Source organism: Paramisgurnus dabryanus, chromosome 8 (genome assembly GCF_030506205.2).
Source record: "Paramisgurnus dabryanus chromosome 8, PD_genome_1.1, whole genome shotgun sequence".
NCBI classification, from domain to species: domain Eukaryota; kingdom Metazoa; phylum Chordata; class Actinopteri; order Cypriniformes; family Cobitidae; genus Paramisgurnus; species Paramisgurnus dabryanus.
Window position 1 is genome coordinate 12,452,387 of NC_133344.1, and position 27,227 is coordinate 12,479,613.

The window sequence follows — 27,227 nt, forward strand, 5'->3', positions numbered from 1 at the left end:
AGGTTTACAGGCCCACACGCCCTCGGATGCAGCAGCGGAGAATGAGGGAGAGAGAGAGGCCGAACTAAAAGCTTGCACATTAAATTATGCTTAAGGCATGTTGAAACATACATTTGCTTTTTAGATTTACACTGGCTGGTGGATGCTGTCACTTTCAGCGCATTGAAAATCTAATATACGCACAAATATGGCCGTATAAACACATAGATCACGGCGTGTGCGCTGATTGAGAAAACACGGAAAGAACAAAGAAAGAGATGGAAAAGGAAAGTGTATGGGAAAGAAGAACGACATTACCAGTTTCCCATCAGTTCCAGACCTGACCAATATGCAGCCTATTCATCTTCCATGAATCATTTATTCTGTGATCGATTAAGCTTAATTGTTCAGCGCGAGCAATTTGGCAGCGGCCAATGAGAAGCTGAAGAAACAGACGTGGCTTCATTTGCTATTGTCAAATTAATGCAATAAACAAAGTCTGTAACAAATGAACACATTATGCCTAGTTTGCCCATCATCTCTGCAGACTCTGTACCGGTCACAGAGATTTTTCCAAAACATCAACAGATCTACAGCTTAATAGGATTTAAAAAATCACAATAAGGTTGCATTTGCTAACATAACCAAATGTATTACGTAACATGAACTAACAATGAACAATACTTCCACAGCATTCATAGGCCCTGTCCCAAATGGCGCACTTCATGTAGACTTTTGGTCTCGTGGCCTTAAATTGTGCATTCTCGCTCAGTCTACAAGTCCATAGGGTACAACTCTGGTGCACCCTCATGGACTCGCGTCAAGGGTCCCTACATGATGTCATCAAAGTGTGGACTCTGAGGAAGTGTGCCATTTGGGACAGGGCCATAGAGTGCCGCAAGGGTGACATATTTTTGTAGGCCAACCCCGGAAGTTAGCGGGACACTGGTTTCCTCGCTAAAAAAGCCCATTAATTTTTCCCGTAGATTTTTGTGTTATCAAAAGTTGTAACTTTTATTAGGCAACAGTAGTACAGATTTATGGATTTATCTAATAAAATATTAAAACAATTTTTTTTTGTTTGTTCATAATACTATTGAGAATAATTTAAATGATATTTATTTATTAAGAAAAATCAGAATGAATAATTATTTTTATTAATACAACAATTAGTTTTACTACTATTCATTTTGTTATAATTTAGGAATAATAGTAAATATTAATAAATGCTGAAAAACGTTATTGCTCATTGTTAGTTGTATGTAAGCTAACACATTTAATAATGTTAACTAATACAACCTAATGTTATACAAACGTGTTATGGGCGTTTCACATTGTACGCGGCAAGCAGCGAAATCACAGTGTGGCTACAGCTTCACTGAAAAAAAAAAATTATATGTAGGGTTTTGCTAAAAAAATACAAATAAAATACAGTGCATCATTTTAAAAATAATGCACTATATTTTTAAGTAAATACAGCCTATTATTTTTAGTCCACTGCTTAGTTAGTTATATTTACTAAAATAATTCAAGTAGTTTCAACCAAAAATTATTAATTTAATTTCCATCTTACAAATTTTACATGATAAAATTTAGTTGAATTTACTAAATAATGTGTACATTTAGAATTACTCCCCTATGTTATTTATTGTATTTACTCATTTTATTTAGTTAAATTTACTAAGCCACAAAATATTTTTTACAGTGTTTTCTTGTGTATTGAAGCATTTTTTGCAGAATTTTGTGCAAATATGTTCACTTCAACGGGGCCTGCGAAGAAGAGTTGTGTCCGCAGAAGGGGCATAATTTTGGGAGCACGAGCAAGGCGTGCGGACCGACTCCGCTAAGCGCTCCCATTTTGCCGCTTTCCGCACGTCTACTATCGCAAATTAATTAAGCACCCGCGTTTGCCGTGAATCGTGTAAAATGCCCATTACAGGGATTTCGACAGTCAGAAAGTTGTAACTTTTATAAGGCAAAAATAGTAGGCTACAGATTTAAGGATTAATCTAATAAAATATTAAAACATATTTTTGTATTTGTTAATGATACTATTGAGAATTATATTTATTTAATTAAGAAAAATAATCAGAATTAATTATTATTTATATTCATCCAACAATTAATTACATTAGTATTCATTTCGTTATAAATTTAGGAATAACAGTAAATAGTTATAACATACTGCAGATAACATCATGTAAGAAATCCAATTCATGTCACGTATTACAAAACATTATAAATATGTGAACAAAATAAACATAATAAGTAGTATTGTTACAAGAAAACCTCCAGAACACCCAGAAATTTACATACAGGCTATAATAGTATAAATGTCTTTGTTTCAATCCTCTATATAAAGATAAGTGCTTATTCCTGGTCTCATGGGTGCTATCCAAGAAAAAGACAAGGTATCACTATTAAAAATACAATTGGGCGTCATCTATGATTAGGGAGGAGACCCCTGGGATCCAAAATCATTAAATCAATTAAATCTGAACTTCACTTGAGCTGAGAGAACCAGACGATCGTGTCTGCTGCCCACGACACCCGCTGGGGCTTTAATTCCAGCTACCCGAAATACCCTCATCTACAGATACAGCACCAGAGACAATGAGAAGATTAATCCAAGAAAACCTCCACAAGCTGCGATTCTGAGTGGATTTGGTCCGTCAGAAATGATAAAAGACACTAGGATGAAAAAACGACTGCAATCCGGTGGAGTAACTGGTGTCATTCAAACCAACCTATCCTTTGCTCTACCGCCCCCCCAAAAAAACTCAGACCTACCTGCAGATTTCGTACGGGTTAGCCTTGGCTCTCCCTGGGGTAATTATTTTTACATTATTACACATGCTCATATTCCATCCGCCCGACTGAGGTGACAGGCAAATTTATCACTACGGGGGTCCGCACAGGCAGCAGGCGCGTGAGGGGAGGGGGGTGGGAAACGCAGGTTGACAAATGATAAAATAAAACCCCTCTCTGCTTAAATTGTTCCCGCTAATTCTTTTTGGGGGTGAGATTTATGAGTCGCTAGCCGCCCGTGAAGGAAGATGTGCGGAGATTTGTGCACATACGTGTGTACGTGTGTGTGTGTGTGTTTGACAGAATGCAGGGTACACAAACAGGCAGATCTCATCTTATATTCCATCAGTCATGTGGTGATATTAGAACCAGTGTGATGTATAAATGGAGAGATGCTGTGAGATCCAAAGTCGTGCTGCAGGTTGATCCGTTTGATAAAACCGACTGATCATGGGTAACCGAATATGCGACCCTCTGCTGCAATACCCCACATACATTTGGTCTCATTACTTTAAAGAAAATGAAAGAATTGTAATGAAATGTGCTTTGAAGCAATGGTTGTACAAAATGTTTCCGAGGATGCTGTAGGAGTTGGGAACTATTGGTTCACCCAGAAATGAATAAGCAGAATAGTTTTTCATCATTATGCCTATATAATTGTTCATGCTAGTTTATTCTGCATTAACTAAAGTTACAACTTTTAAAATAAAAATATAACAAATACAATCTTATTGTAAAGTGTGACCCCATATTCAAATCTGTATGCTCTTTATTATGCTCGTAATTAAAATGCATTTTCAAAAAATCATTGCTTTAATTTCTTTGGGTGAACTATTCTGTAATGGTTATGCAAACAATTGCATCCACACTGACATACTCTACTGTGACTTTTGGGAGGTTAAACAAGCTGTTGACCCACGAGAAATGGCTGTGTGTCTCAGAGAGACCCAGAGAAACAACATTTCAATCCTCCGCCCTGCGATGTCTCCTAAAATGAATTTCTAGCTGCGCGGGGACGGCACAAACCCCTAAAAGCGGAGAGCGGGCCGAAAGACGACAGCCTTGTAGAGGATAATGGTTTTGATGACCTTCCGAGGAATGATGGACAGAATATGAATGAGGTTTGGAATTGAGGGGCCGGTCTTTGAAGGTTAAAGGCAGGTGATTGGCACAAAGATAATAACCGGAGCTGTTTTTGGCATGCAGAGGAAAAACAAAGAGGAACAAGAGAACGAATGACAAGAATCTTACCTCCCGTTGCTCATCAAGCCTCCATCAACACGCTGGAATGTCACTGAGGGTCAGGACGCGGGTGGAAAATGAGAGAGAGAGAGAGAGAGAGAGAGAGAGAGAGAGAGAGAGAGAGAGAGAGAGAGAGAGAGAGAGAGTCATTGCAGCATGATAACACAAAAATGAAATCAATTATGCATCAGTCTTCTCTGTCTGATTGATGGTTTTTTTGAAACAAGACTGCACGCTGAAGAAAATAAAGAACTGGAACTGATTAAGAAATTAAAAGTTTCTATTTCTCTGTCTTTGTAATCTTACACGAGTGACTGCACCGCCCAGAGCGTACACAGAAAATAAACATGAACATTTAGAAAGTCTATTTCAAAATCGAAGCATCTATGCATCTTTAATTTTTTTCTTTTCTCTGTGATTTTTTCGGCAACACTTTACAATAAAGTTGCATTTGTTATTGAGTTAACGTGAACTAACAATGAACGAAACTTAAACAGTATGTAATAATACATTTTTAAATCAAAAGTTATAACAATGCACAAAGAACTAACATGAACAACTGTATTAACTAACATTAAAGGCTCTCTAAGCGAATCTGCGAGACGTTAGTTATTGTTGACGTTTGAAACTGTTTTCAAACAGACGGAGCGTAGCTAACTCCTACCCCTCCCCCTCCCTTCCGTGCTTTCATGAACGCGCCCAACCCCCACCCCCAAATCCTTTTTGTCGTTTATTGGCTGGAATACTTTGTTTTGTTTTGTGATGCTAGGTTTGGCCATTTGTTGATATTGCCGTTTGTGAAGCCTGGGCTGTCTACAGAGATCGCGTTTTTTTACAGTTTGATCAGCGGACAGGCAGCAAGCAGATAGTGAGGAGATGTTTCCGGTATGTAACAAAAAATGTTTTATGGTCTAAAACGCTTCAATTCGCTTAGAGCACCTTTAACAAAGATTAAGAAGTAGGGAAAAAATATTGTTTGTTTCTTCGGACAAACATTGCCACAGTTACGCACATGGCCCGAAGATAACTGTGTCTGTGTTTGTTAATCAGTCTGGCTAGTGGCTAAACTGACCTTTGGAACAAATAATATGTTGAAAATAAAAATGTTTTGGTTTCCTAACGACAAGGGGAGACGGTAAACATTGATCACCGCTGTGTGAAGAGAGATTTGAAGAGAGACATTTATTTTTAGTGGAAGTCTACCAGAAGTTAAAGAAAAACACTACCGTTTTTCAATATTTTACTATGTTCTTACCTCAACTTAGATGAATTAATACATCCCTATCTTTTTTCAATGCGTGCACTTAATATTTGTACAGCACGTCTTGAATGTGTTAGCATTTAGCCTAGCCCCATTCATTCCTTAGGATCCAAACAGGGATGAATTTAGAAGCCACCAAACAATTTCATGTTTTTCCTATTTAAAGACTGTTACATGAGTAGTTACACGAGTAAGTATGGTGGTGCAAAATAAAACGTGGGGATTTTTTTTAAGCGGTGTAAAAAATGAGAACTATATTGTATGGCGGAACTAGTTTGCAGTACTTCGACCTCTGGTGCAGTAATATTGACGGAAGTTTGAGCAAGAGGAGGAGTAGTCCAGGAGAGATGATGTTACTGCGCGCCGAGGTTGAAGTGTTGCAAACTAAGTCCTCTTCCGCCATACAATATAGTTCTCATTTTTTACTTGCTTAAAAAAAATCGCCACATTTTATTTTGTGCCACCACACTTACTCTTGTAACTACTCATGTAACAGTCTTTAAATAGGGAAAACATGGAAGTGTGTGGTACCTTCTAAATTAATTTCTGTTTTGATCCTAAGGAATGAATGAGGCTAGGCTAAATGCTAACACAGTCACGACACGCTGTACAAAGATTAAGTGCACGCATTGAAAAAATATAGGTATGTATTAATTCGTCTAAGTTGAGCTAAGAACATAGTAAAATATTGAAAAACTGTGCTGTTTTCCTTTAAGTTTGGCCCACAAAAGCCGTTTGTTTATGTTGTTGCTGCTGAAACCGTTTTTTACTGTTCATTGTTGCAGTAGTTCATGTTGGCTAATGCATTTACTAACGCTAACAAACACAACCTTATTGCAAAGTGTTACCTTATATTCTTGCCACAACATGTACATCAGAATGTTGTTTACACAAAATATGAAATCAAAAATGAATGAACCAATGATGAAAGGTGTTTGTGCTTACAGTTAATGCACTTAGCGCAATGCAACAGACTTAATTGCAACCAGGCACAAATCGTATTTACACGGGTTAACGCCGAACGGTTTATTACTTGTCATTTTCCGCCCGATTAGGTTGTTAGCTACCACACCACTTAATGAAAATCTTTACTGAGATCCACATTCCCACTTATTTCCCAAATATCACACCCTCTCATCCAGACTAACTCCCAATCTGTTAACCAAATGGCCTGCGGGGAATCCAAATGAGATTTGTGACATTTTACTCTCCACTGTTAACAATCCGTCACCTCTTTTAACAAACAGACAGTTTAAATATTAAACTTGATGAACACTACCCAGGGGTTGGCTCTCCTCCGAGCGCAGTGTTTGTTAAGTTTATTTGCATTCATGGCTAATTCCAGAATCTGGCATTTCGGTAAATTGAGAACAAACACTAACGGTATTTTCTCTCCCCAAGGGACTCTTTTAATGTGTGTGTTGCTCTGTTAAGTGCCTATCTACAATTGAACACATTGCTGGCTTTTTGATGTGGTCTGTGGACTGGCGCTGCGCTGGTCTCGGCTTAGGCTGGGCTCCAGATAAGCACTCTCTACAATATGAAAACTGATTACTGCTCTTTAATAAGCGTTTACTGCCGCACGGCCAAATCCTTGTATGAAAATTCCATCAAATCGTCCTTCCTCTGGTGTGTTTGTGTGAACAGGTGTGTTTGGTTTGAAGCATCTACCGTCTTATACTCATCATCGACGCCCTCCGGCCTCGATTAAATAAACAAATGCAGCGGCGATCTTAAATGTCATTTCAGAACAAAACGCCTGACGCTAACGTCCCATCCTTTTACGATGTGCCGTCTTTGTTTATTGCATAAGCCTTGGAACGTTCACATGATTTGCGGTGAACCGTGATAATGAGCCAAAGACAATTTGGCTTCGGGAAACAAAGTAAGAAAAGCTCGCCAGCAAACCATCCTGCTTAGCTACCTTACCGAAGAGAGCTGTTGCCTAATTGTGTTAAAGATCATGGTGCTAATCTGTAAGATGCTTTGGAAAAAAGCATTTGCAAATGCACAAATCTAAAAGTACATCTTTAACACGGATGAGTGCCTTTCTTGGAGTTACACACATGGGGTCTGTCATGTCGGTAATGCGTCTGAGGCCACACTTATCTGGGTGCTGAGAAAGCACGAGAGATGTGGTCCTTTGGGACCCAAGAACCCTAAAGATCACTGAAGCAGTAGTGACTCTGGAGTGCATTAAAACTGGAGAGTAGATATCTGGGCCATAAGACCTGGGCACCTGACTGCTGCGCTCTTATCTTCCATAAGAAAAAAGAGAAAGTGAAGCGGTGTCTTCTTTGGCAGAAGACTGATTCGATCGGTAATGAAGTTTGGACCGAAACCTTCCAACAAGATAAAAGCGCCTCAATTCGCGAGCAATCCCCAGAAGACACAGTGGCAACCTGGGATGGTTGAGTGAATTTTTTCTTTTTTGTTATCAATTCGCTGTGTGATTGTGGTCAACCGTGTGGGATCGGGTCATCGTTGGTTAACCTCCGCAGGCTTGTGGATCTCCTATATATCACGCAACCGACGGACAAACCAACCATTGAATTACAAACGTTTCTATATATATATAGAAATATATATACATACACATATACATACATATACATACATATACATACATACATGTAAATATTATGTATATTTAAACACACATAATTTAAATATACATAATATTTACACACAGCACAAACTCATATATTATGCAAAATTTACTTGAGATGAATCTAGATAAATCTATGCACAGACCTGTAACGATATGTAAATAAAACATTTCTTAATATATGTATATATATATATATATATTTATTTAGATTTATATATATATATATATATATTTAAAAAAAATACATAAATAACTTAATAACTTAATGTATGTGTGTATTTATATATGCATAATAATTACACAATACACACACAAATATATTATGCAAACACAAACTTTTATTTTGTATGCGATTAATCGTGGTTAATCTTTTGACAGCCCTAATTGAAGTGTATTTTAATGGGAAATAATGTGTTTTGTTTCGCAGGCAGTATACATTATACACTGCACAATATTCAATAAGCTAGTACACTATACTCAAAAAATTGAACAAATAAAATGGGGGATTATTTTTAACTCAACGTTGGGTCAAAAAGGGATGAACTGAACCGTTTGTTTAAATTTACCCCTATTTTTTATAATTGACCCGGTAATTGAAATCATTACAACTCAACACAGTTGGACAAGTCTGATCTCATGAGAAATTGTACATATATTACAAGTTGGCTAATTCGTAACAATTCATACAAAGTTAATCGCACAAAATCGTACGATTCTCATGAAAAAACAACGACAACAACAAAACCGAAAATTGAAACCGCACCCCTAACCCCAACGTCACAGGAGTCAAGGCAAATCGTACCAAAACTTTGGAATGTGGTCGTATTAATACAAATTAGCCAACTCGTAAAATATGTACGAATTCTCGTGAGATAGCATTGGTTAGGTCCCTTTTTGATCCAATGCTGGGTTAAAAATAATCCAGCATTTTTTTCTGAACATATGTTATATGTTTGACTTAAAACAAGTTATGCCCATTATTTTAGCAGTCCTGAATATAAAGAACACAATCATAGTGGATTATATAAAGCAAGCAGAGAACCTCATATGTAAATCCCACATACATTTGTTCAAGCAAGACAGAAATGAATGAAAGTACGAACGAAGGATAACTCAATAGAGAAGATTAAAACCTATTCAGGACACCTGCACAAACACCAAGAAAAGGCGAACAAGAAAAGGTGGGTAAAGATGTGAGGAGAAACCACATGAGAAGTCAAATAACATGAGCATAGGTGACCACCAACAAGCAAAAGAAAGAATAAAGACCCGCACCGCAGATCTTCCACCTGACTTTGCTGAGCACTCCAACTATGAGAAACTCGCAAAATCAAGTGGCTGACATCTGAGGACGAGCGGCGCTGGAATCATGGGGAATCGTGGGAATGAAAGGAAAAATGCATGATGGGGTTGGAGGAGACGGGACAAATGAACAGTACCTGCAGGGGTGAAGGTGAAGGACTGAACTGCAAAACAAGACAGAAAGAGTGTGTGTTACAAAGCCTGCGACGCTCACACGTGCTTTGGAGGTTGTCTGTGTGTCATAAGCATGCAGGTTTGCGTGTATTTCTGCATGTGTGCAACCGGAAAAATCAAGTATTGTCACAAGACAGGAATTAGGTACGGTAACACGGAGAAGACACGCAAACATGCTGAAAAGAAACGAAACAAAAAACAAACTTTTTTGATTAAGCGTCGATTCAGTCTCTACCTGCGTAATTGCTCAGACCCTTTCGCTTCTTTCTTCTCCAGTACAGCCAGATACTGAAGCCCATGAGAATGACCCAGCAAGCCCCTCCGATGCCCGCGATGAAGGCCGGCTGCTTCACAACGTCCGTGATTTGCTCCGTGATGCTGTTGTTCCGGTTTCCGCTTACGATAACGTCGCGGAAGTCTTTACCTGAACAAACACACACACACACAGGAAAGAAAACTGTTTTTTTAGTAAACATCGCAAATGAGTTTAAGTTTAATGGCACGGAAAACATTCGTGCTCCGGCAAACCTCAGGACAGGATTATTGAATCAACCAACTGAAGCACTAAGAGTTCATCAGATCGAAGTTTAGTGTCAGCTCAGTGACCAGATATTGACAAAGTGTAAAAATGACTTAATGTTTAAAAAGACAGCTTGAAATAACATTCAGATCACAAATGATTTATCGCATCATGCGGATTTGAGTATAAGAGAATATTGAACATGCAATCAAGTTCAAAGTCAATATAACCTACTATTTATATTTTTTAACTGGTATAAGTTGAGATAACTTATAAAAACAAGTTAAATTTGTTTAACTTCAATTTTTAGGTTAAAGTAACATAAAAATATATGTTGATTCAACAAAAATGCAAAAAAAATTGCAGTGCAAAACAGAAAAGTAATTTGGGATCCAGTCTGTAAAAAACCCATGGTTTGTGATTTACTGGTTCCTAAATAAAATCATCCTAAAAATGTAAACAACATTATGTGAAAATATAACCTTGATATCTTTAATATTGATTAAGATCATGTCAAAGATTGAAATCAATTTAAAATCAAACTGTGATGCTCCAAATTAAGAGATTTTAACCTGGATTTCACAGAAAGGGCCACAAATATGTTCCCTTTCGAGGGAACGAGACGCTGCGTCAGAGAGCTGACACTAAGGGGAACGGCCACAGCGTGACACCATTTGTGTATGTATATCAAATTTGACCGTTGATTGGGCGTGACATCATAGGCGGAATCCAGAGAGCATAAATAAGGTGAAAAGGAACACCCACTTTTTCTGGCATATGCCAAAGCGGGCGTACATGCAAGCCAGAAGTATGGTAAGGGAGACGCAGCGTCTCGTTCCCTTCTCAGGAAACAAGGGTAACATAGGTAAACCGGAACGTTTTTCTTAACAAAAAATACATTGAAAAACGGTACATCAATAGTATTTATTAATAAATCGAATAGGGTCCTTTTAAAATCAGCCATTTTCCGATTTAACACACACATACGTAGCCACCAACCACAGTCATGATATATAGTCTATCAGCCTCTGGCTGTGTGTGAAGACAGATAGTGAGTTTGACATTTGGGAATAAGGGCATATCACTGGTAAAATCATCACTTATGGGTCAAATCAGTCACAACCTACTACAATCCACATTACTCACAACCAAATCACGAAACTGCTGCTCTGCCCCAGATTTGATTTTGATTCCAGTGGCCGCATCAAAACGATCCAATGAACAAACTCTAAAGGTATTTCTGACCACCATTTATAAATGCCAGATAGAATGAGACAGGAAAGGTTACTGTTACAAATAGAGGAAAGTCTCTCGTACCAATAACGATGGGTTGTGGCTCGCTTTTGACCCCCACACCGGCGCTTGTGCTGGCGGCCACCTCCACGCGATACAGGACCCCCGCCTGTAGACCACCAACTACCACTGAACGGATGGCCGCATCCACCGTCTTATTTACGTGAAAGCGTGTTTCATTTCCCAAACACCAGATCTATGAGAAAGAGAATATGATATGATGAGACAAAAAACAATGCTAGTGTGTATAAGCTGACAGTTTATTCAAGAAACACAAGCAGACCCGCAAACCATTTATACGTTTAACAAATGATCTGCACAGAAATCTGCTCTGCCTGTGCTTTAAGATTAAATGGATAGTTCACCCCCCCCCCCCAAAAAAAAAAAAAATTCTGTCATCATTTACTGACCCTCATGTTGTTACAAACCTGTATCAATTTCTTTGTTCTGCTGAACAAAAATGAAGATGTTTCCTACTTGATTCCAAATATCTTTCAGCAAAACAAAGAAATGTATACAGGTTTGTGACAACTAGATTTTTGGTTGAAATACTTAAAAAAAAAAAAAAATTATATATATATATATATATATATATATATATATATATATATATATATATATATTAGTTATGTTTTGTGAGGAAAACATTCTAAGATTTCACACGGGTGTGCCTCATACATTTTGAAAAGTAAAGCTGCTGGCTCTTTGATCGCCCCCTGGTGGCCCCGCCCTCTACATGCAAATGAATGTGACTCTGCTCTACAAAAAAATATTTACACTTCCAATAAAATTTTCAGAAAGATGGTTTTGGTCCTAAAAGGTAGTTGTTATCATGCTGATATATGTTCAATATAATTTTTTTTTTTTTACGTAACATGGCAGCACCCATGGTTGGACTTTTTTGGCTTCAATTCATTACAATGGAAGGAAGCGACGTCTCGTCGTCATCTTTTTTACAGTCTATGGTTTCACATATGTAACACATGACCTTTCGATGCGATTACGTTATACATAAGGTCGTGCTGGCCCTTACACCCTTAGACCTCGGTTGGGATTGTTTAGAGCCCTTTGAAGCTGCACTGAAATTGTGAACTACCCAATTAAGGTGATGTTTACCTTATATTCCTGGATGATGCCATTTTGATAGTCTGCTGGAGGGGGATCCCATGAAATACTAATAGATGTACTGTTCTGATTGCCCACTGTGAGTACAGTCACCTGCTGTGGTGGAGCACCGGGTGCTGAGAGAGAGAGAGAGAGAGAGACAGAGGGAGAGAGGGAGAGATTTACTTTAACAATCATTAAGTTCCTATAGCAGTTCACTGGAGAGGCTATTGTTCACCATGATATAAAAATCTATTGCTTGCTAATTTTCCATTTCAATTGTGCTATGTTAACTATTGTTTAAAGCAGCCACAGTCGAGTGGTTTTCACTAATGCACCGAACACACAAGATACAAATAAATACAAACACCAGAGAAAGTGTGCTTACACATCTGAGTGTCTGTACAATGTATGTACATCACTCAAAACACAAACAGCCCCAATGCTTTCAAAAAAAAAATGGGGCTTAAAAAGTGCCGACTGCAGGGATGCCACAGAAGAACCATTATTGGCTCAAGGGTTCTTACAAGAACCATTTCTTACCTTTTCACAGTGGGCTGCCAAACACGGCCCACATACTGATTTATTTTTAAATATATATTTTAAAAAACCTTTCAGGTGGGACGCGGCACAAAACTGGTGATGTAGATCCAGTGGTCGAAAAAATGTAAGGAAGCATGATTTGCATAATACTTGTGTTTTTATGACTTATAATTGTATTAGGTACTGTAATCAGCGCCGCAGCTCCCACCACGCGCATCACGCGCTGTGCGTAGGGCACCAAGTGCTGAGGGGGCACCAAAAATAGCCTAATGAAAAAAATTATATTGCCGATATTATTTCCACAGAGCCGTGAGATTTTCAAATTAATTTGTATTTTGTTTTTAGCTAATATTAATATTAAATATGAACAGCATAATAAGGTTTGAAAACGTTATCTGACGTTATTTACTATCGGGCCCTTAAAGGAATAGTCTACTCATTTTCAATATAAAAATATGTTATTACCTTAACTAAGAAGAGTTGATACATCCCTCTATCATCTGTGTGCGTGCACGTAAGCGCTGGAGCGCGCTGCGACACTTCGATAGCATTTAGCTTAGCCCCATTCATTCAATGGTACCACTCAGAGATAAAGTTAGAAGTGACCAAACACATCCTATTTAAGACGAGTAGTTATACGAGCAAGTTTGGTGGTACAAAATAAAACGTAGCGCTTTTCTAAGCGGATTTAATAGAGGAACTATATTGTATGGCGGAACAGCACTTTTGGGAGTACTTCAACTCGCCTGAAAAGTCCGCTCCCCTTCTCACTCTCATAATGGGAGAGGGAGAGTGTTACTGCGCCGAGTCGAAGTACTCCCAAAAGTGCTGTTCCGCCATACAATATAGTTCCTCTTTTAAATCCGCTTACTTTAGCGCTACATTTTATTTTGTACCACCAAACTTGCTCGTATAACTACTCGTCTTAAATAGGAAAAACGTTGATGTGTTTGGTCACTTCTAACTTTATCTCTGAGTGGTACCATTGAATGAATGGGGCTAAGCTAAATGCTATCAAAGTGTCGCAGCGCGCCCCAGTGCTTACGTGCACGCACTAAGATGATAGAGGGATGTATCAACTCTTCTTAGTTAAGGTAATAACATATTTTAATATTGAAAATGAGTAGACTATTCCTTTAACCTTAAAAGCTCAAAAAATTGCCTTGAAGAATGTAAAGAACATTCCAGCGGAGATATCTTTTGAAAGATGGATGGGACAGAAAGAAGTGATGCATAAAGCACAGGGAAAACACATCGACAGTCATGTATTGATCTAAAGAGGCTAGTTGTGAATCGAAGACCTTGTTTTGTCTTTGGCTGAGAGCACAGTCTATGCACCAGGACCCCGGGCAACTATTTTATCAACCCCATATGAGCCATTCTGATAGACACAGCAGCATTCTGAGTGGACGAATGAAATAAATAACAGCGGCCTGTCATGAAAAATAATATTTTTAAAAAACAGTGGCAAACCCAGGTGCCGTGACACAGCAGAATGCTGACAGCTCAATTACGGTAAACTCTGCTCGCCCGCTCTCTCCCTCGCTTTCTCTTTTGCTCCCTCCACCCTCTGACCCCAAAGTAAATGGCATATATCCCAAAGCTGCACTCATCTCCGCACGCAGGTCGACCTGTTTTAACCCCTGAAAAAGCCTGACAGGACGGACGGCAGCTTGCCTTCATCAAACATCTGCAGCCGGGGGAAAATAAAAGAGCGACGTGTCGATTCAATCTCGCTAATGCGAGTGGAGTTAACTCAGCACGTTGCAGGTGACAAAATCCCTCTCATAACAATGTAGCCAATGTCATTCAAAGTTAATGCCGCAAATCATTTACAGGCTTATCATTATGCACGTCTGAGCCAAACAATACATATTTCTCATACGGCGAGCAACGGCGCGGGCGATCCTAATAGTGCCATTAGTGGCGTGATGTATGGCTAGCGAGGATGTGACCTCTGTTTCACTGCAGTTACTGTAGCCTGGAGGAAAAACATATAAGTGAACTGATACTGAGACCCCGGGCGAGCCGCAGGACTCACTGAATGTGCAGAAATGCTGCTTTGCTTTAGTACGTCACCAATCATTGTGCTATAATCACCCCCGGGAAAAGATTTCCATTGAGAAGGTGATTATTAACTGTACAACGGATTAAGATCACAAAGTATGACTTCGGAAAGTGCCTGTTTCAGCGTTTTAACATCTCTTTCTTTAAATTATTCAATGAAATTCAGTGTAACAATGGCGTTTTTAAAGCAGGACAAAGAAAGAGGTTAAAGGAACAGTATGTAGGATTGTGGCCAAAACTGGTACTGCAAATGATTTCTTAATGTCTAGTGACATATCAGGCCCATTTTATGATTAATTGATATACATTTCTTACACACTGTTCCTTTAAATCTTTAAAATTTCCATCTAAATAATACCACAACACTTTACAATACAGTTGCATCTGTTAACATTAGTTAAAGGAACAGTATGTAAAAAATGTATATCAATTAATCATAAAATGGCCCTGATATGTCACTAGACATTAAGAAATCATTTTCATTTCAAATACTTATATCACTGACAACAGTGGTCTGGCCAGGATATTGTCATTTAAAAAGTAGAGTTGCAGCCCTCAACTAATGTTTATGTTGTCATTTTGTGTATTGGCCACCAGTTGTGTGATTGCAGTACCAGTTTTAGCCACAAGTTTTGTGATTGCAATACCAGTTTTGGCCACAATCCTACATACTGTTCCTTTAAAGCATAAACACTAGTTGCGTTTCCATTACCCTTCAAATTGCGCAAATTGAAATAACGAATTGAAAATGCGGCCAATGAAAACACAGCAATTTCGCATGAACTCCCATATATTGCAAAAAGTTTTACGCTAGGGTGAGCTTATTTTTTAGGCAATTCTAAAAAGGAATATATAGCAAAACTGCATTTAAACAGGTTTTTTTTGCATTAACAGGTCACATAACGTGATAAAAGTCACATGACCTTTCATTTAATATGGCGCGGTATGTTTGGTTGGAGGACAAGACAGAAGAGGCGTGTTCAACTTCATGTGGCATCACAAGAACCGACGTCAAAATACAGCAAGAGTGATTTGGGAGTCAACTACTCAGTATGCTTTTGAGTCGCTCTCGTTGTATTTTGATTTTATTCGGCTGTCTGTCTGCGCGGGGGTATATAAGGCGAACACACCGGTCACCATGGTTTTTGAAATGACTTATCATGAGACAATAAAATTACATTTTAGTCGCATAACATTGGTTAATAGAAATGTTGTCATTTTGCAATAGTTTTTATTTTTTGACGACATATAGTAAATAACGCTAAAGTTTTGCGCAAATATTAAATGGAAAACGCAGCGAATGAACAATCCCTGTACAGCAATAATGAATGTTTGTTAATGTTAATTTTAACATTAAAAACATTTTTATATCAAAAATTGTTAACATTAGTTAATGCACAATGAACTAACATGAACAACTGTATTTGCATTAACTAACATTAACTCTTTCCCCGCCATTGACAAGTTATCTCGTCAATTAAGAGAAAACATTTGCATTAAAAAAGTTTTCGTATGAAGTTTATGTTAATCTGTAATACCGCGACTATCCACTAGATTACTCAATTTTTAAAAACACTGAAGGAATTTTTTTTAAACTAATTTTAAACTCTGTGTATGTTTTGATAATCATTCTGAATCTTATTTCTAACAAAATTTCTTCACAAAAACGCAATTATTTCAGCTTTTTGCTAAAAAAATACTTTTTAAGAAAATTACCCATATTTAAGCAGAGAAAAAATATAGATAGGATGAAATGTTTTTTCTTAGTCAATGTTAGCTAATGCATTTAATAATGTTAACAAATAAAACCATTTTGTAAAGTGTTACCGTAATAACACATAAATCACTAATACTGTAAATCATCATAAATTATTATGGCATCTTTGTCAACGCATTCCCAAACTTTGTTCAAAGTTTTTTTTTTATTATATTGGTGGTGTCTATAACCGATTTTACCACAGCACATCAGCAGAAGGTCTAAATAAAACCAAAGCACTTTTACTTTCTGGAGTTGGAAACCGCAAGGAGAGAGCGAGATCCAGTGGGAAGGTATAATTGTCTAATCAGACAATGGTCAATAAATCATCCTGTCCTCATGACACACTCTCTGAACTGCTACACAGAGGAAAACAAGAAACAAAAGGGGTCCATCTCAGCTCACCCGCCCCCTGACGCTCCTTCACCAGGGGACCTGATGTTTGGTCTTGCTCTGGTAATGGTGATGACATGCAGGTGTAAGGTGTGATGGCGGTGGAACGGAGCTGTGTGGAGGAGATACGGCTCTCTGCGGACACCCGGGGTAACAAATGAGTCTGTCATTGCGCTCAGACCTTAATCAGCAAACCTTCTGTGCTTCTGTGTGAATTTATGTCTTGAGAGCTCCGTATGCCGATGAACAGACTTTCAAAAATGCATTTTTTTGAGAGATTTATGTGCAACGGTGTCCATCATGTACACAAGGAAAAAAAACTCAAAGCTTTGCCGTGAACCCTGGATGTTGATATGCAGTATATCTCAATTTTAAAGTCCCCCTGTAGTTGATAATTTTATCCCTTTAAACTCATATTTAATTATTAAAATGACTTAAATGTTTTTTTCTTTTGGAAATATTTTCTTCATGCCCTGTAGTAACTTGAATGTTATTCTACACGGCCCTTGCTTTTTTTAAAATATGCTAATTTTCCAGCTCCCCTAGAGTTAAACATTTGATTCTTACAATTTTGTAATCCATTCAGCCGATCTCTGGCGCTAGCACTTTTAGCATAGCTTAGCACAATCCATTGAATCTGATTAGACCATTAGCATCGCGCAAAAAAATAACATGGCTGCAGGAGGCGTAGTGATATTTCAATTTCGGGCAGTGCGTAATATCACTACGCCTGCTGCAGTCATGTTACAGCAGCAAAGTCCTTGATTATTGTGCCAGAAAGAGAGTATAGTTCCTAGCCATATCTGCCTAGAAAATTGCAACTTTTAATTTCCCTTCAGTCTAAGTACACGATGTAACTACAGAAGAGTCAAGTTTTAAATAGGAAAAATATCCAAACTATTTGGTTATTTATGAGCGCGATGCTAATGGTCTAATCAGATTCAATGGATTGTGCTAAGCTATGCTAAAGGTGGTACCGCCAGACACGGAGATCAGCCGAATGGATTCCAAAACGGTAAGAATCAAATGTTTAATTCTAGGGGAGTATATTTTCAAAAAAGTGGAATATCACTTTAAGTAACAACCCTAGTCTCTATATCGCATTATATAGGTGATACATGAGAAAGAGACGTTATGCATATATTTTCCCATCAACCACAGACATGCCACCCCCAACAAAGAAAAGGTCAATGCTTTTGACAAAATGATCTTGGTTTTCCTTGTCAGCTAAAGACGGCAAGACTGTAGACAGCAAGGTAAGCATACTACGATATTTGTCATGACTTTGGCCTACGGGAGAATTTTGTATCACTAGCCCAAGTATCTCTTCAAAAGAGCCAAACTGCATATTATACCTTCCTCTGTTGTTCTGGCTGTGCGAGACTCGCTGTCCATGCCCTGAAACTCGTTGAAGTACGGACGGACTTTGATCTCGTAGACGATGCCTTTCTTCAGAGCTGAGAGCACCATGCTCCTCTCCGAGGGAACCTTCACATCCTGGCTCTGCCATGACCCGGGGGAGGACAGGCCTGACATCTGCCTGTACAAAACCCTGTAGCCCTGGATAAACTGAGACTGACGGTCAACCTGCAGAAAAAAATGAATATTAAAACTCAAAACTAGAGACAAATATGCATTTTTTGTTCATTAAAAAAATTATCATTATTTGTTGTGTTTGGATGTACTGGTTGTCAGTATGGGATTCTTTATATATTTTATATATATAATTTATTATTTATATTTATTTTTATTATATATTTATTTATTTATATTTTTATTAATTATTATTTAAGTATTTACACCCTATATTTTCCATAAACCAGTATGGGATTCTTTATATATTTTTATATATATAATTTATTATTTATATTTATTTTTATTATATTTTTATTTTTTATTTATTATTATTTAAGTATTTACACCCTATATTTTTCCATAAACCAGTATGGGATTCTTTATATATTTTTATATATATCATTTATTATTTATATTTCTTTTTATTATATATTTATTTATTTATATTTTTTATTAATTATTATTTAAGTATTTACACCCTATATTTTTCCATAAATATATCAAAGATTCAACCTAATCAACAACTTGGAAAAACGTAAACTAGTCACTTTAATCCCCGGGAGCTTGTTTTCGAAGAAAAGTTCTATTTATGGAGAGACCAAAACACGCATAACTCACAGGAATGTTTTCCTAACAGCACAGCGAGACATTAAACATCTGCTTTTGCTCCCCGCACGTGGATAAATCAGCCCAATGGGTTTCAATTTTTTCCTACGGTTTTTAACTTTCATTAATTGAATGATTCAAGATGGTAAAAGCTTTCCTGACACCATCTATGTTTACAGCCAGAGCGCTGCTGTATCCAGGGGCTGTGTTGGTCGATGATTTATGGATTATTCATATGCGAAAAATACCTCTGAAACAGTCTATCCCTCATTTACGCTTACATTTGTCTCTGTAATGATGGTTGATGGCGATCATTAATATACCGCGGGAGAGTGCTTACAAACTAACGTGACACAGCCCGAGCTGTAAAATCTCCATTTTAATGCAATTCAAGAAACAATAAACACTTTTAAAGCGTTTATATAAATGCAGGAAAATTGCGGTGGGAAATGAAAACAACAACAAAGAACTCTTAAAGTTTTATTTCTTTTTCCTGAAGCAGGAATTTATATCCAATCGTGGCTCGCAAATAACCGCATGTCCTGTGACCTCGCAGCCAAAACATTGCTTAGGAGTATTCCTGTAGTTCACTTGGTTGAGTATTGTGATCGTAGCATAAAGGTTGTGGGTTCAATTCCAATATAAACTGATTAAAATATATCATGAATCGCGATGTCCGCCAAATGCATACATGTCAAATATACAGCCTATACCAGTTTATATGCTGCCTTCTCCATTGTTGCACTAAAACCTCTCCAAATTCACGATTCATGTCCTATAACCGAGAGGGAATCTTCCGATCTCTCTGATGAAGCCAAAACTGAAGTGACTTAAATTGTAATTCATCGACTGGCCACTAGAGGCTGGCTCCAAAAGCGAGTCAATCCCATAGACCTCCATGTTAAAATGCCCAACTTTACAGCAGAAAAGAATCTAGCTAATTTTGCCCTTCATGACAGCTGTGAATTTTTTTGCAACTCATCCGTTCAAATTATATTAGCCTTAAAGTTCTGCATAATTAAGGGCGTGGCCACTTGAGTGACGGGTGAACTGCCGATGCTGTCACTAGAATCGAGCTAGGCGGGCGTGGTTTCAGCGACCAGCCACCTCAGCTTTACCCACGTCCCACCTCTTTACCCGTTTTCGGTTATCCGCAGGTGATGAACGGTGACGCAGGGCCAAGATGGCGATGGCAGGCTCCGCCAACTATTAGCTTCAAAAAAGCTCTTCAAAAACCTATAGATGAAATCACGGACACGACGTCCATATTTTTACTGTCTTACCGTCCATGTGACCTGTATGGTGGTGGGACTCAGGACCACGGGGTTGTGTAGCCGCACGATAACCTCCCCCAGCTCCTTCTGCACGTGTCTGTGATCCACACCCTGCGCTGGTGGACTTATATCTGTAAAGAGAAAAAGCAATGCCATTAAGTTACACAGTGCACTGTAAATGTTAAATTACACAATCCCTTAAATACAATTTAATTCCCTAAAAGACTCCCGAGAAGCGATTCTCATTGACTTAACAGCAGAAAATAGAGCTTCACAACCAAACTGTGAGGTTACATCCGCCCAAGGTCCCAGAATCAGTCACCCCTAATGAACATACGGAGACTCCGTGGCACCTTAATCGAATCTTTTTCCAGACGTTCGTTCCCCGTAATGATCATTAAGGTACCAGCCAGGGCACTAACTCAATTATGCACTGCAAAAGTAGAAGATGTTTGTTCTACATTATCCTCCATCCCTGAAACTAATGGACTTACGGACTGTTGCTTTGCATAGTCTCCAGCCACGGTCTCTTTCTTTGTGTGCAACAGATGTCATTTTACAAGCTATAAATGAACTTTAGTCATATTGACGTGGACACCATTCAGTTAGGGTTGGGACCCAATGCAATAAAGTCATAATAAGCCTGTATATTATATATATAGGCTTTTAAAAGTTCAAGCACAGTACAATATCACATAAAAATCTGAATACCTTGAGTACGGACGGGTTCAGACATTGGGCTGGGGTCACTCAGGCCCTGTGCGTTGACTGCTCGCACCATAAACAGGTAGATGGTGTTGGGGCGGAGCCCCTTTATGGTGTACTGCGTGGTCTTCACATGATCAGCCACGGTCTGCCAGCTGTTGCTCACGGATTGGCTACACAAGGAGGAAGTGATGTCACAGAGGTCCACTCATTACAAAAAAATGCACTTGATTTGATAAACTCGATAAATTCATACCTGAAAGCTTCAATGACAAATGAGGAGATGGGTGACGCCCCAGGTAAGCCAGGTTGCCAAGACAACGACACGCTGTTCTTAGTGACATCGGTGACCTGAGGTTTGGACGGTGGCCCTGGAAGTTCATTTTCATCTCTGTCTTTGACTACCAGAAGACTACCAGACTCTGGCGAGAAGAAAAATATGATAGGAAATACATTTAAAATGTCACGCTGCTGGTAATGAATGTAGCAAATGGTCATACAGTACCTTTTACTTCCAGGAACGCACTCCATGATGTTTCTCCGCTTGAACTCGCAGCCACGCAGGTGTAGATACCCGAATCCGAGAGCTTAAATAAAGATAAACATCGAAAACTTATCTCCAAACATCTTGATCTCCAAACCACTAAAGAGGAAAACACGCACAAGCCCTACAGCTTTGATCTGAGAGATAGCATGTCCAGTTTGGCAAGAGTGCTGACAGTAATATGGTAGATGTATTTTATTTTCTGCACCCTTCAGCCAGTTTTATCCTTGCTGGCAAATTCGCAAACCACCCTTCTAACCGCAACGAGAAGCAGACTAATTCATTTAAAGGGATAGTCGCTGAAACCCCCTGGACTGTTGACAGCTGGCGTACGTCCCCCCTCTCCATTTTTCCGGGACCTTCCCTCTGTTTTTCGTTGCCTTTCATCAAAGCTTCTTGCTTCCATCATTTATTAGATAAAATGTCAGAGGTGGGCAGCCCTGTCATACATAATGGCTATTTCATTTTGAGATGACGGGGAGTGGGCTAGGGGACTTTAAATTTAATATTGCCTTAAAAGTGTACGTGTTTGTACTGTATGTGCACGTTTGTTTGTGTGTGCTCTAATGTGTGTTGTTGGAGCCGGTCCAGGCTTCCATAAATGATTCTTGGGAGAGCTGTCGTATCCCTAAGTGATAGTATCAAACAATTTACCGAAATCAATATTTCCCATTCATCCCCATAATGCAATATGATTCCCTCTGCCCGACTCCGTTATGTCTTACCGATATCTGATTGAATTCTGCTACGCTTATACATCACACTTAGAGGACGATTTCTGACAGCCGACAGTCACACACAAATACACACGGTAATAGAAACACGGGGCTTGTGCTGTATACTAAAGCTTGGCAATATTTATTGTGATTATCAATAAAAAATAAACAATGCAGATTTACAATAGCAATTATTAAATAGCACTGAAATTCATTATTAGCTTTTGGTATCTTTTCAAATATGTTCGGTGGTGTAGCAATCAGTGGCGGCCGGTGACTTTTTTTTTGAGGGCGCTTGATGCGAAGTTCGTCATAACATGTAGCCCGTCATGTGTGCGGTTCGTAATTTCAAAATACAGTACGTGTTCTGCACGTCAAGTAATCCTATGTGCATCACGTGTCTTGTCAAAATAAGTGCCTGCTCCAGACGCGTCTAAAGGGTTTATGATAAAAGAGACGCTCGCGTTTGCCAGATACTCGCATAATCTCATGCGTAATCAAAGTTTACTGTTAAGGGAGTGTCTTGCGTTTATTTTGTGAACGTGAGCGTCTCTTTTATCATAAATGGTTTTGACGTGTGTGCAGCAGGCACTTATTTTGACAAAACACTTGATGCACATGGTTCACATGACGCAACAAACACATATTTTGAAAACACGAGCAACACACATGACTCTCCGAACACATATTTTGAATTTGCGCCCCTCGGATGAACCGCCACTGCTAGCAATATGTTTATAGAAAAGAAAATAATGCCTGGCTCACCCGTAAACCCTTGATCTGCAGGCTCCCAAGGTCCTGCAGGGACATGCGAGGGTCTTTCCCCAGGAGGCTGACCCCATCCTTCAGCCAGCTGATGGTTGGGACCGGTTCTCCAGAAGCATGGCACCTCAGAAGAGCCACGCTGTCCACACCCAAAGTTTGGTTGGCTGGGCCCTGCCGGATGATGGGCGGAGGGCGATCTGTCAACACTGAAGCAGAATAAAAGAGGAATTAAAGTTTATATTGCATTGTTCATGATGCTTAAGCAGCATGCTTGACCTTCATAGCCTTTTGTAGCATTGGACAGCGAGAACATGTTCATCATTAAACCTGGAAACATTAACAGCGTGGCGTATCCTGTGTGCCGCGGGGAGTAGGATGTAGCCACGGTTGCCCTATTTCTGGACATAACGAGGTTATATGCACATTTTGTGGTTGCACCACAGGGCAGCGTCTACCCCCCAGGCATTCTGGGAAAACTGCGAGAAATGCTGAGTCTTGGATTTTAGTCCAGTGATGTGGCAGCGAGGTGGTTTTGTAGTTTCCAATACGAGCTTGGGATCCTTCATTTACTGTGCTGTATTAAACGTTGAGTCAAATTTTATATATTACTACACATCAGACTATCAGAGCGAGTGCGGTCGGGGAAAACGTCTCATGCCGGTTACAAGGACGTCTCTATGCGGAGGGCCTCGTAAAATGCCTCTGAAAACACAAAACCTCCATCGTACAGCACACGTGAATGAAATTGAATGTACTTAAAAATAAAAGTTATGCTTTGAATAGATTTTGAATCATCTTTTGAATCAAAAAATTATTTCTCTGCCTACCTAATACAATAACAACATGTGTGTCCAGTCAACCCTGTATCACAAAATTATCTACCTATAGTCACGTAAATTTGTGAGTCTTTTCCGTGACACTAACACGTTTTCCGCCTTTTTGCGTGAACATGTCATGCATTTCTGTTTATGTGTCAATGTCACGTATTTGTTACTCAACTGTTTTGTCCTATTTTCAAACCATTGACGCTTCGGTTTATGTTTGCGTTAGGAAGTCACTTAAAGTATTGGTTTATACCTTTTATCATGATTTATTTTTTTATATTTTATGATTTTAAAACCATTGTCGCCTGGCATTAGGGTTAGTTAGAGGCATTAGAGTTGGGTTTGGGTAAGGATGTAATTTTATGTAAATCTAACCCTAAACCGAAGCGACAATGGTAATAGGACAAAACAGTTGAGTAACTATTACGTGACAGTGACACGTAAATAGAAATGTGTGACATGTTCACGCAAAAAAGCGGAAAAACGTGTTAGTGTCACGGAAAAGACTAACAAATTTACGTGACTATAGGTATGTAATTTCGTGATACTGGGTTGGTCCAGTAGTCTAAGCGCCTTTTAAAGCCACACATTCATTAGCAGTGTAAATTAATGAAAAAAGCCTGTGGGTGCCAATGCACTCCTAACTCTAAATACTTCAAACTCTTCCTCCCTTCCCGTACTGTACGTATGTTAGTATTTGTTTTGTCCTGAATAAAAGATGATATTTACACCGTCCAAATCTCTATTGGAATGGCTCATTTAGGTTCAGGGATGAAGAGACGGCTTCCTAATTCATCAACAAGGATTACCCCGTGCCGAGGTTAAATCCCAAAGTGCTTTGCAGGCGCATCCATCAGAACAGCGTAAGCCCCAGAGATGCATGCTCAGATAGATGGAGACTGATGGAGCATAATGGCTATATTTGGATTAAAAGCGCATCCTCTGTGCAGGATGAGTCTTTAACATTTGCTCTGTTGTGTTTGAACCTGACCGCGCTGCAGTTGTGCCAATCAGTCAGATCTCCTCCTTAGTGCTGTTAAGACACGGTCATATTTTTAATCGACTATACAACCACTTTGCAGGAAAAGAAAGATCATAAGGGGAGTATAAGGTGTTCCTGTAACTTAATTGGTTGAGCATTGCTTTCGCTTCCCAAATAAGTTTGATGTATGCAAGTATGCATTTAGTACTATTAAAGGTGCCAAAGAATGCATTGAAATAATCTATTAAATTTTTCTTTGATATCTACATAGATGGTACGTGGCTTTTTTAAGTGCAAAAATTATCCAGAAATGCTTTTACATGTCTATTTACGATTTGCCCTTAGAATAAAATGGTCTATTATTACCTTATTTGAAAGAGTCATGAATAATAATGATTAGCTCTGCTATGATTGGCTGTTTCATAGAGCAGCTCCTTCAGTAGCTCTGTATTAGACGAAGATAGAGCATTTGAGGAATAATCAATTGTTTGGAGATTGTTAATGGACGTTTCTGAGTGGTTTGTGTTTATTCTTCAGTATGGATCTGCAAAACGTAACTGTAAAGTCAATAGTAGAACTTTAGCCTAAATGCTAGCATGTAGCATTAACTAGCATATAGCCAACCCCGTCTCACGGCAAGTCGTGTTATAGTCACGCAATATTTAATTAATTTATTTGTGTTCAGGACACGATTTTCCACTTCTTTTTGTGCCATTAAGCTCGAAGGTCTTTTTTGTATCACTCAGCACAAATTTCTATAAATAGTTATTCGTGTCCATGGCACGACTTTCATTTTTGTGTCATTTTATGTGTTGTTTTCTTATTGTTTTTTGTTTTTCATTTTTTTTACCATTGTCGCTTGGGGTTAGAATGGCTTTCTGTTACATTTCAGACATCCTAACACAAAGTCTAACCTCAACTCTATGTGAAAATAGTTTTAAAATTGAACGAAAAACATGTAGAAACCAATACGTAAAATTACATCCTAACCCAAACCTCAAATCTAACCCAAACCACAAGCGACAATGATTTAAAAATTGGGGGCAAAATTTGAAAAAAATAAATAAAATGGCACGGAAAAGAAAGTCGTGCCACGGACACGAAAAACTATTTATAGAAATTCGTGCTGACTGACACAAAAAAGACATTCACAGAAAAAGCGAATAATCGTGTCCTAATCAAATATTCGTGACTGTAACACAGCTTGCCGTGAGATAGGGTCGCACATATAGCACTAACTCAGCAGGTACAACTTTGTTTTTGGCATCACATTAAGTAACAACATTTTACTTAATTTAATGCACTGCAAAAAATTATTTTCAAGAAAAAAAATTCTAAGTGTTTTTGTCTTATATTTATTTTGCCAAAATATCAAATTAAAGTGATTTTGTGCATAAAACAAGCAAAAAAAATCTGCCAATGGGGTAAGCACATTTTTCTTGAATTTTTCTTGAATTTAGTGTTAAGAAAAATTTTCATGATTTTTTGCTTACTCCACTGGCAGATTTTTTTGCTTGTTTTGTGCACAAAATCACTTAAATTTGATATTTTTGGTCTAAAAACTAAACTTATTTTCTTGGGTCGTTTTGCTCATCAAGAAACAGTATTTTAATTTTAGAATTTATGTATGATATATGTTCTGAAAACAAGACAAAAATACTAAGAAATGTTTTACTTGAAAATCATTTTTTGCAGTGTAATTTATTGTTAAGGCGTACATCTCGACTGTAACCATGTCTGTGTTATGTTGAGATTGGCTTGTTTTCCATGCTGCATGCATGAGGTTTACATTAGAATAAGGAAACAATTGTGTTTGAGGCTCACGATATACAGTATAATTACCATGTACAGAGCTCGTATTATTAATCTATGCCTAGGTAAATACAGTTTCACATTCTACGGCACCTTTAAGTGTCCACTAAGCATAATCGTATGATTTTTGGTGCATTCAACAAGACTTCATGATAGGATGTGTGCGTGTCACAGACTGGCATTACGAAATGCTGCTTATCATGGGGACGGGGGGCATGAAGGCCTTGGACTAACACCGGACATTTTTCATCAGATCTCTCCTTGAACCTGTCCAGATATCTCTGCCACCTTAACAGCCACTAAATCAAATCCTTCCTCCACACAGGTGTGGCCATGACCTCTTTCCTTTCTGTTATTTCTTTTTCATGTCA

At 38.5% G+C, this 27,227-nt stretch overlaps 1 protein-coding gene across 6 annotated transcripts in view; it reads right to left on the reverse strand.

Annotated features, from left to right (window-relative positions):
* robo2 (roundabout, axon guidance receptor, homolog 2 (Drosophila)) overlaps positions 1–27,227 on the reverse strand; it is a 460,836-nt gene that overhangs the window by 33,424 nt on the left and 400,185 nt on the right. For 4 of the 6 annotated variants that reach the window (XM_065280539.2, XM_073815545.1, XM_065280533.2 and 1 more), the window contains exons 9-19: positions 23,239–23,444; positions 21,719–21,800; positions 21,470–21,635; positions 21,220–21,386; positions 20,518–20,639; positions 18,409–18,640; positions 12,307–12,431; positions 11,215–11,386; positions 9,613–9,801; positions 9,341–9,367; positions 4,039–4,081 (exon numbers count right to left, since the gene is read on the reverse strand). In XM_065280539.2, coding sequence (XP_065136611.1) covers positions 4,039–4,081; positions 9,341–9,367; positions 9,613–9,801; positions 11,215–11,386; positions 12,307–12,431; positions 18,409–18,640; positions 20,518–20,639; positions 21,220–21,386; positions 21,470–21,635; positions 21,719–21,800; positions 23,239–23,444 — 1,531 coding nt within the window. The remainder of the gene's footprint in view (positions 1–4,038; positions 4,082–9,340; positions 9,368–9,612; positions 9,802–11,214; positions 11,387–12,306; positions 12,432–18,408; positions 18,641–20,517; positions 20,640–21,219; positions 21,387–21,469; positions 21,636–21,718; positions 21,801–23,238; positions 23,445–27,227) is intronic. The other 2 variants (XM_065280537.2, XM_065280534.2) reach the window with 1 other exon arrangement.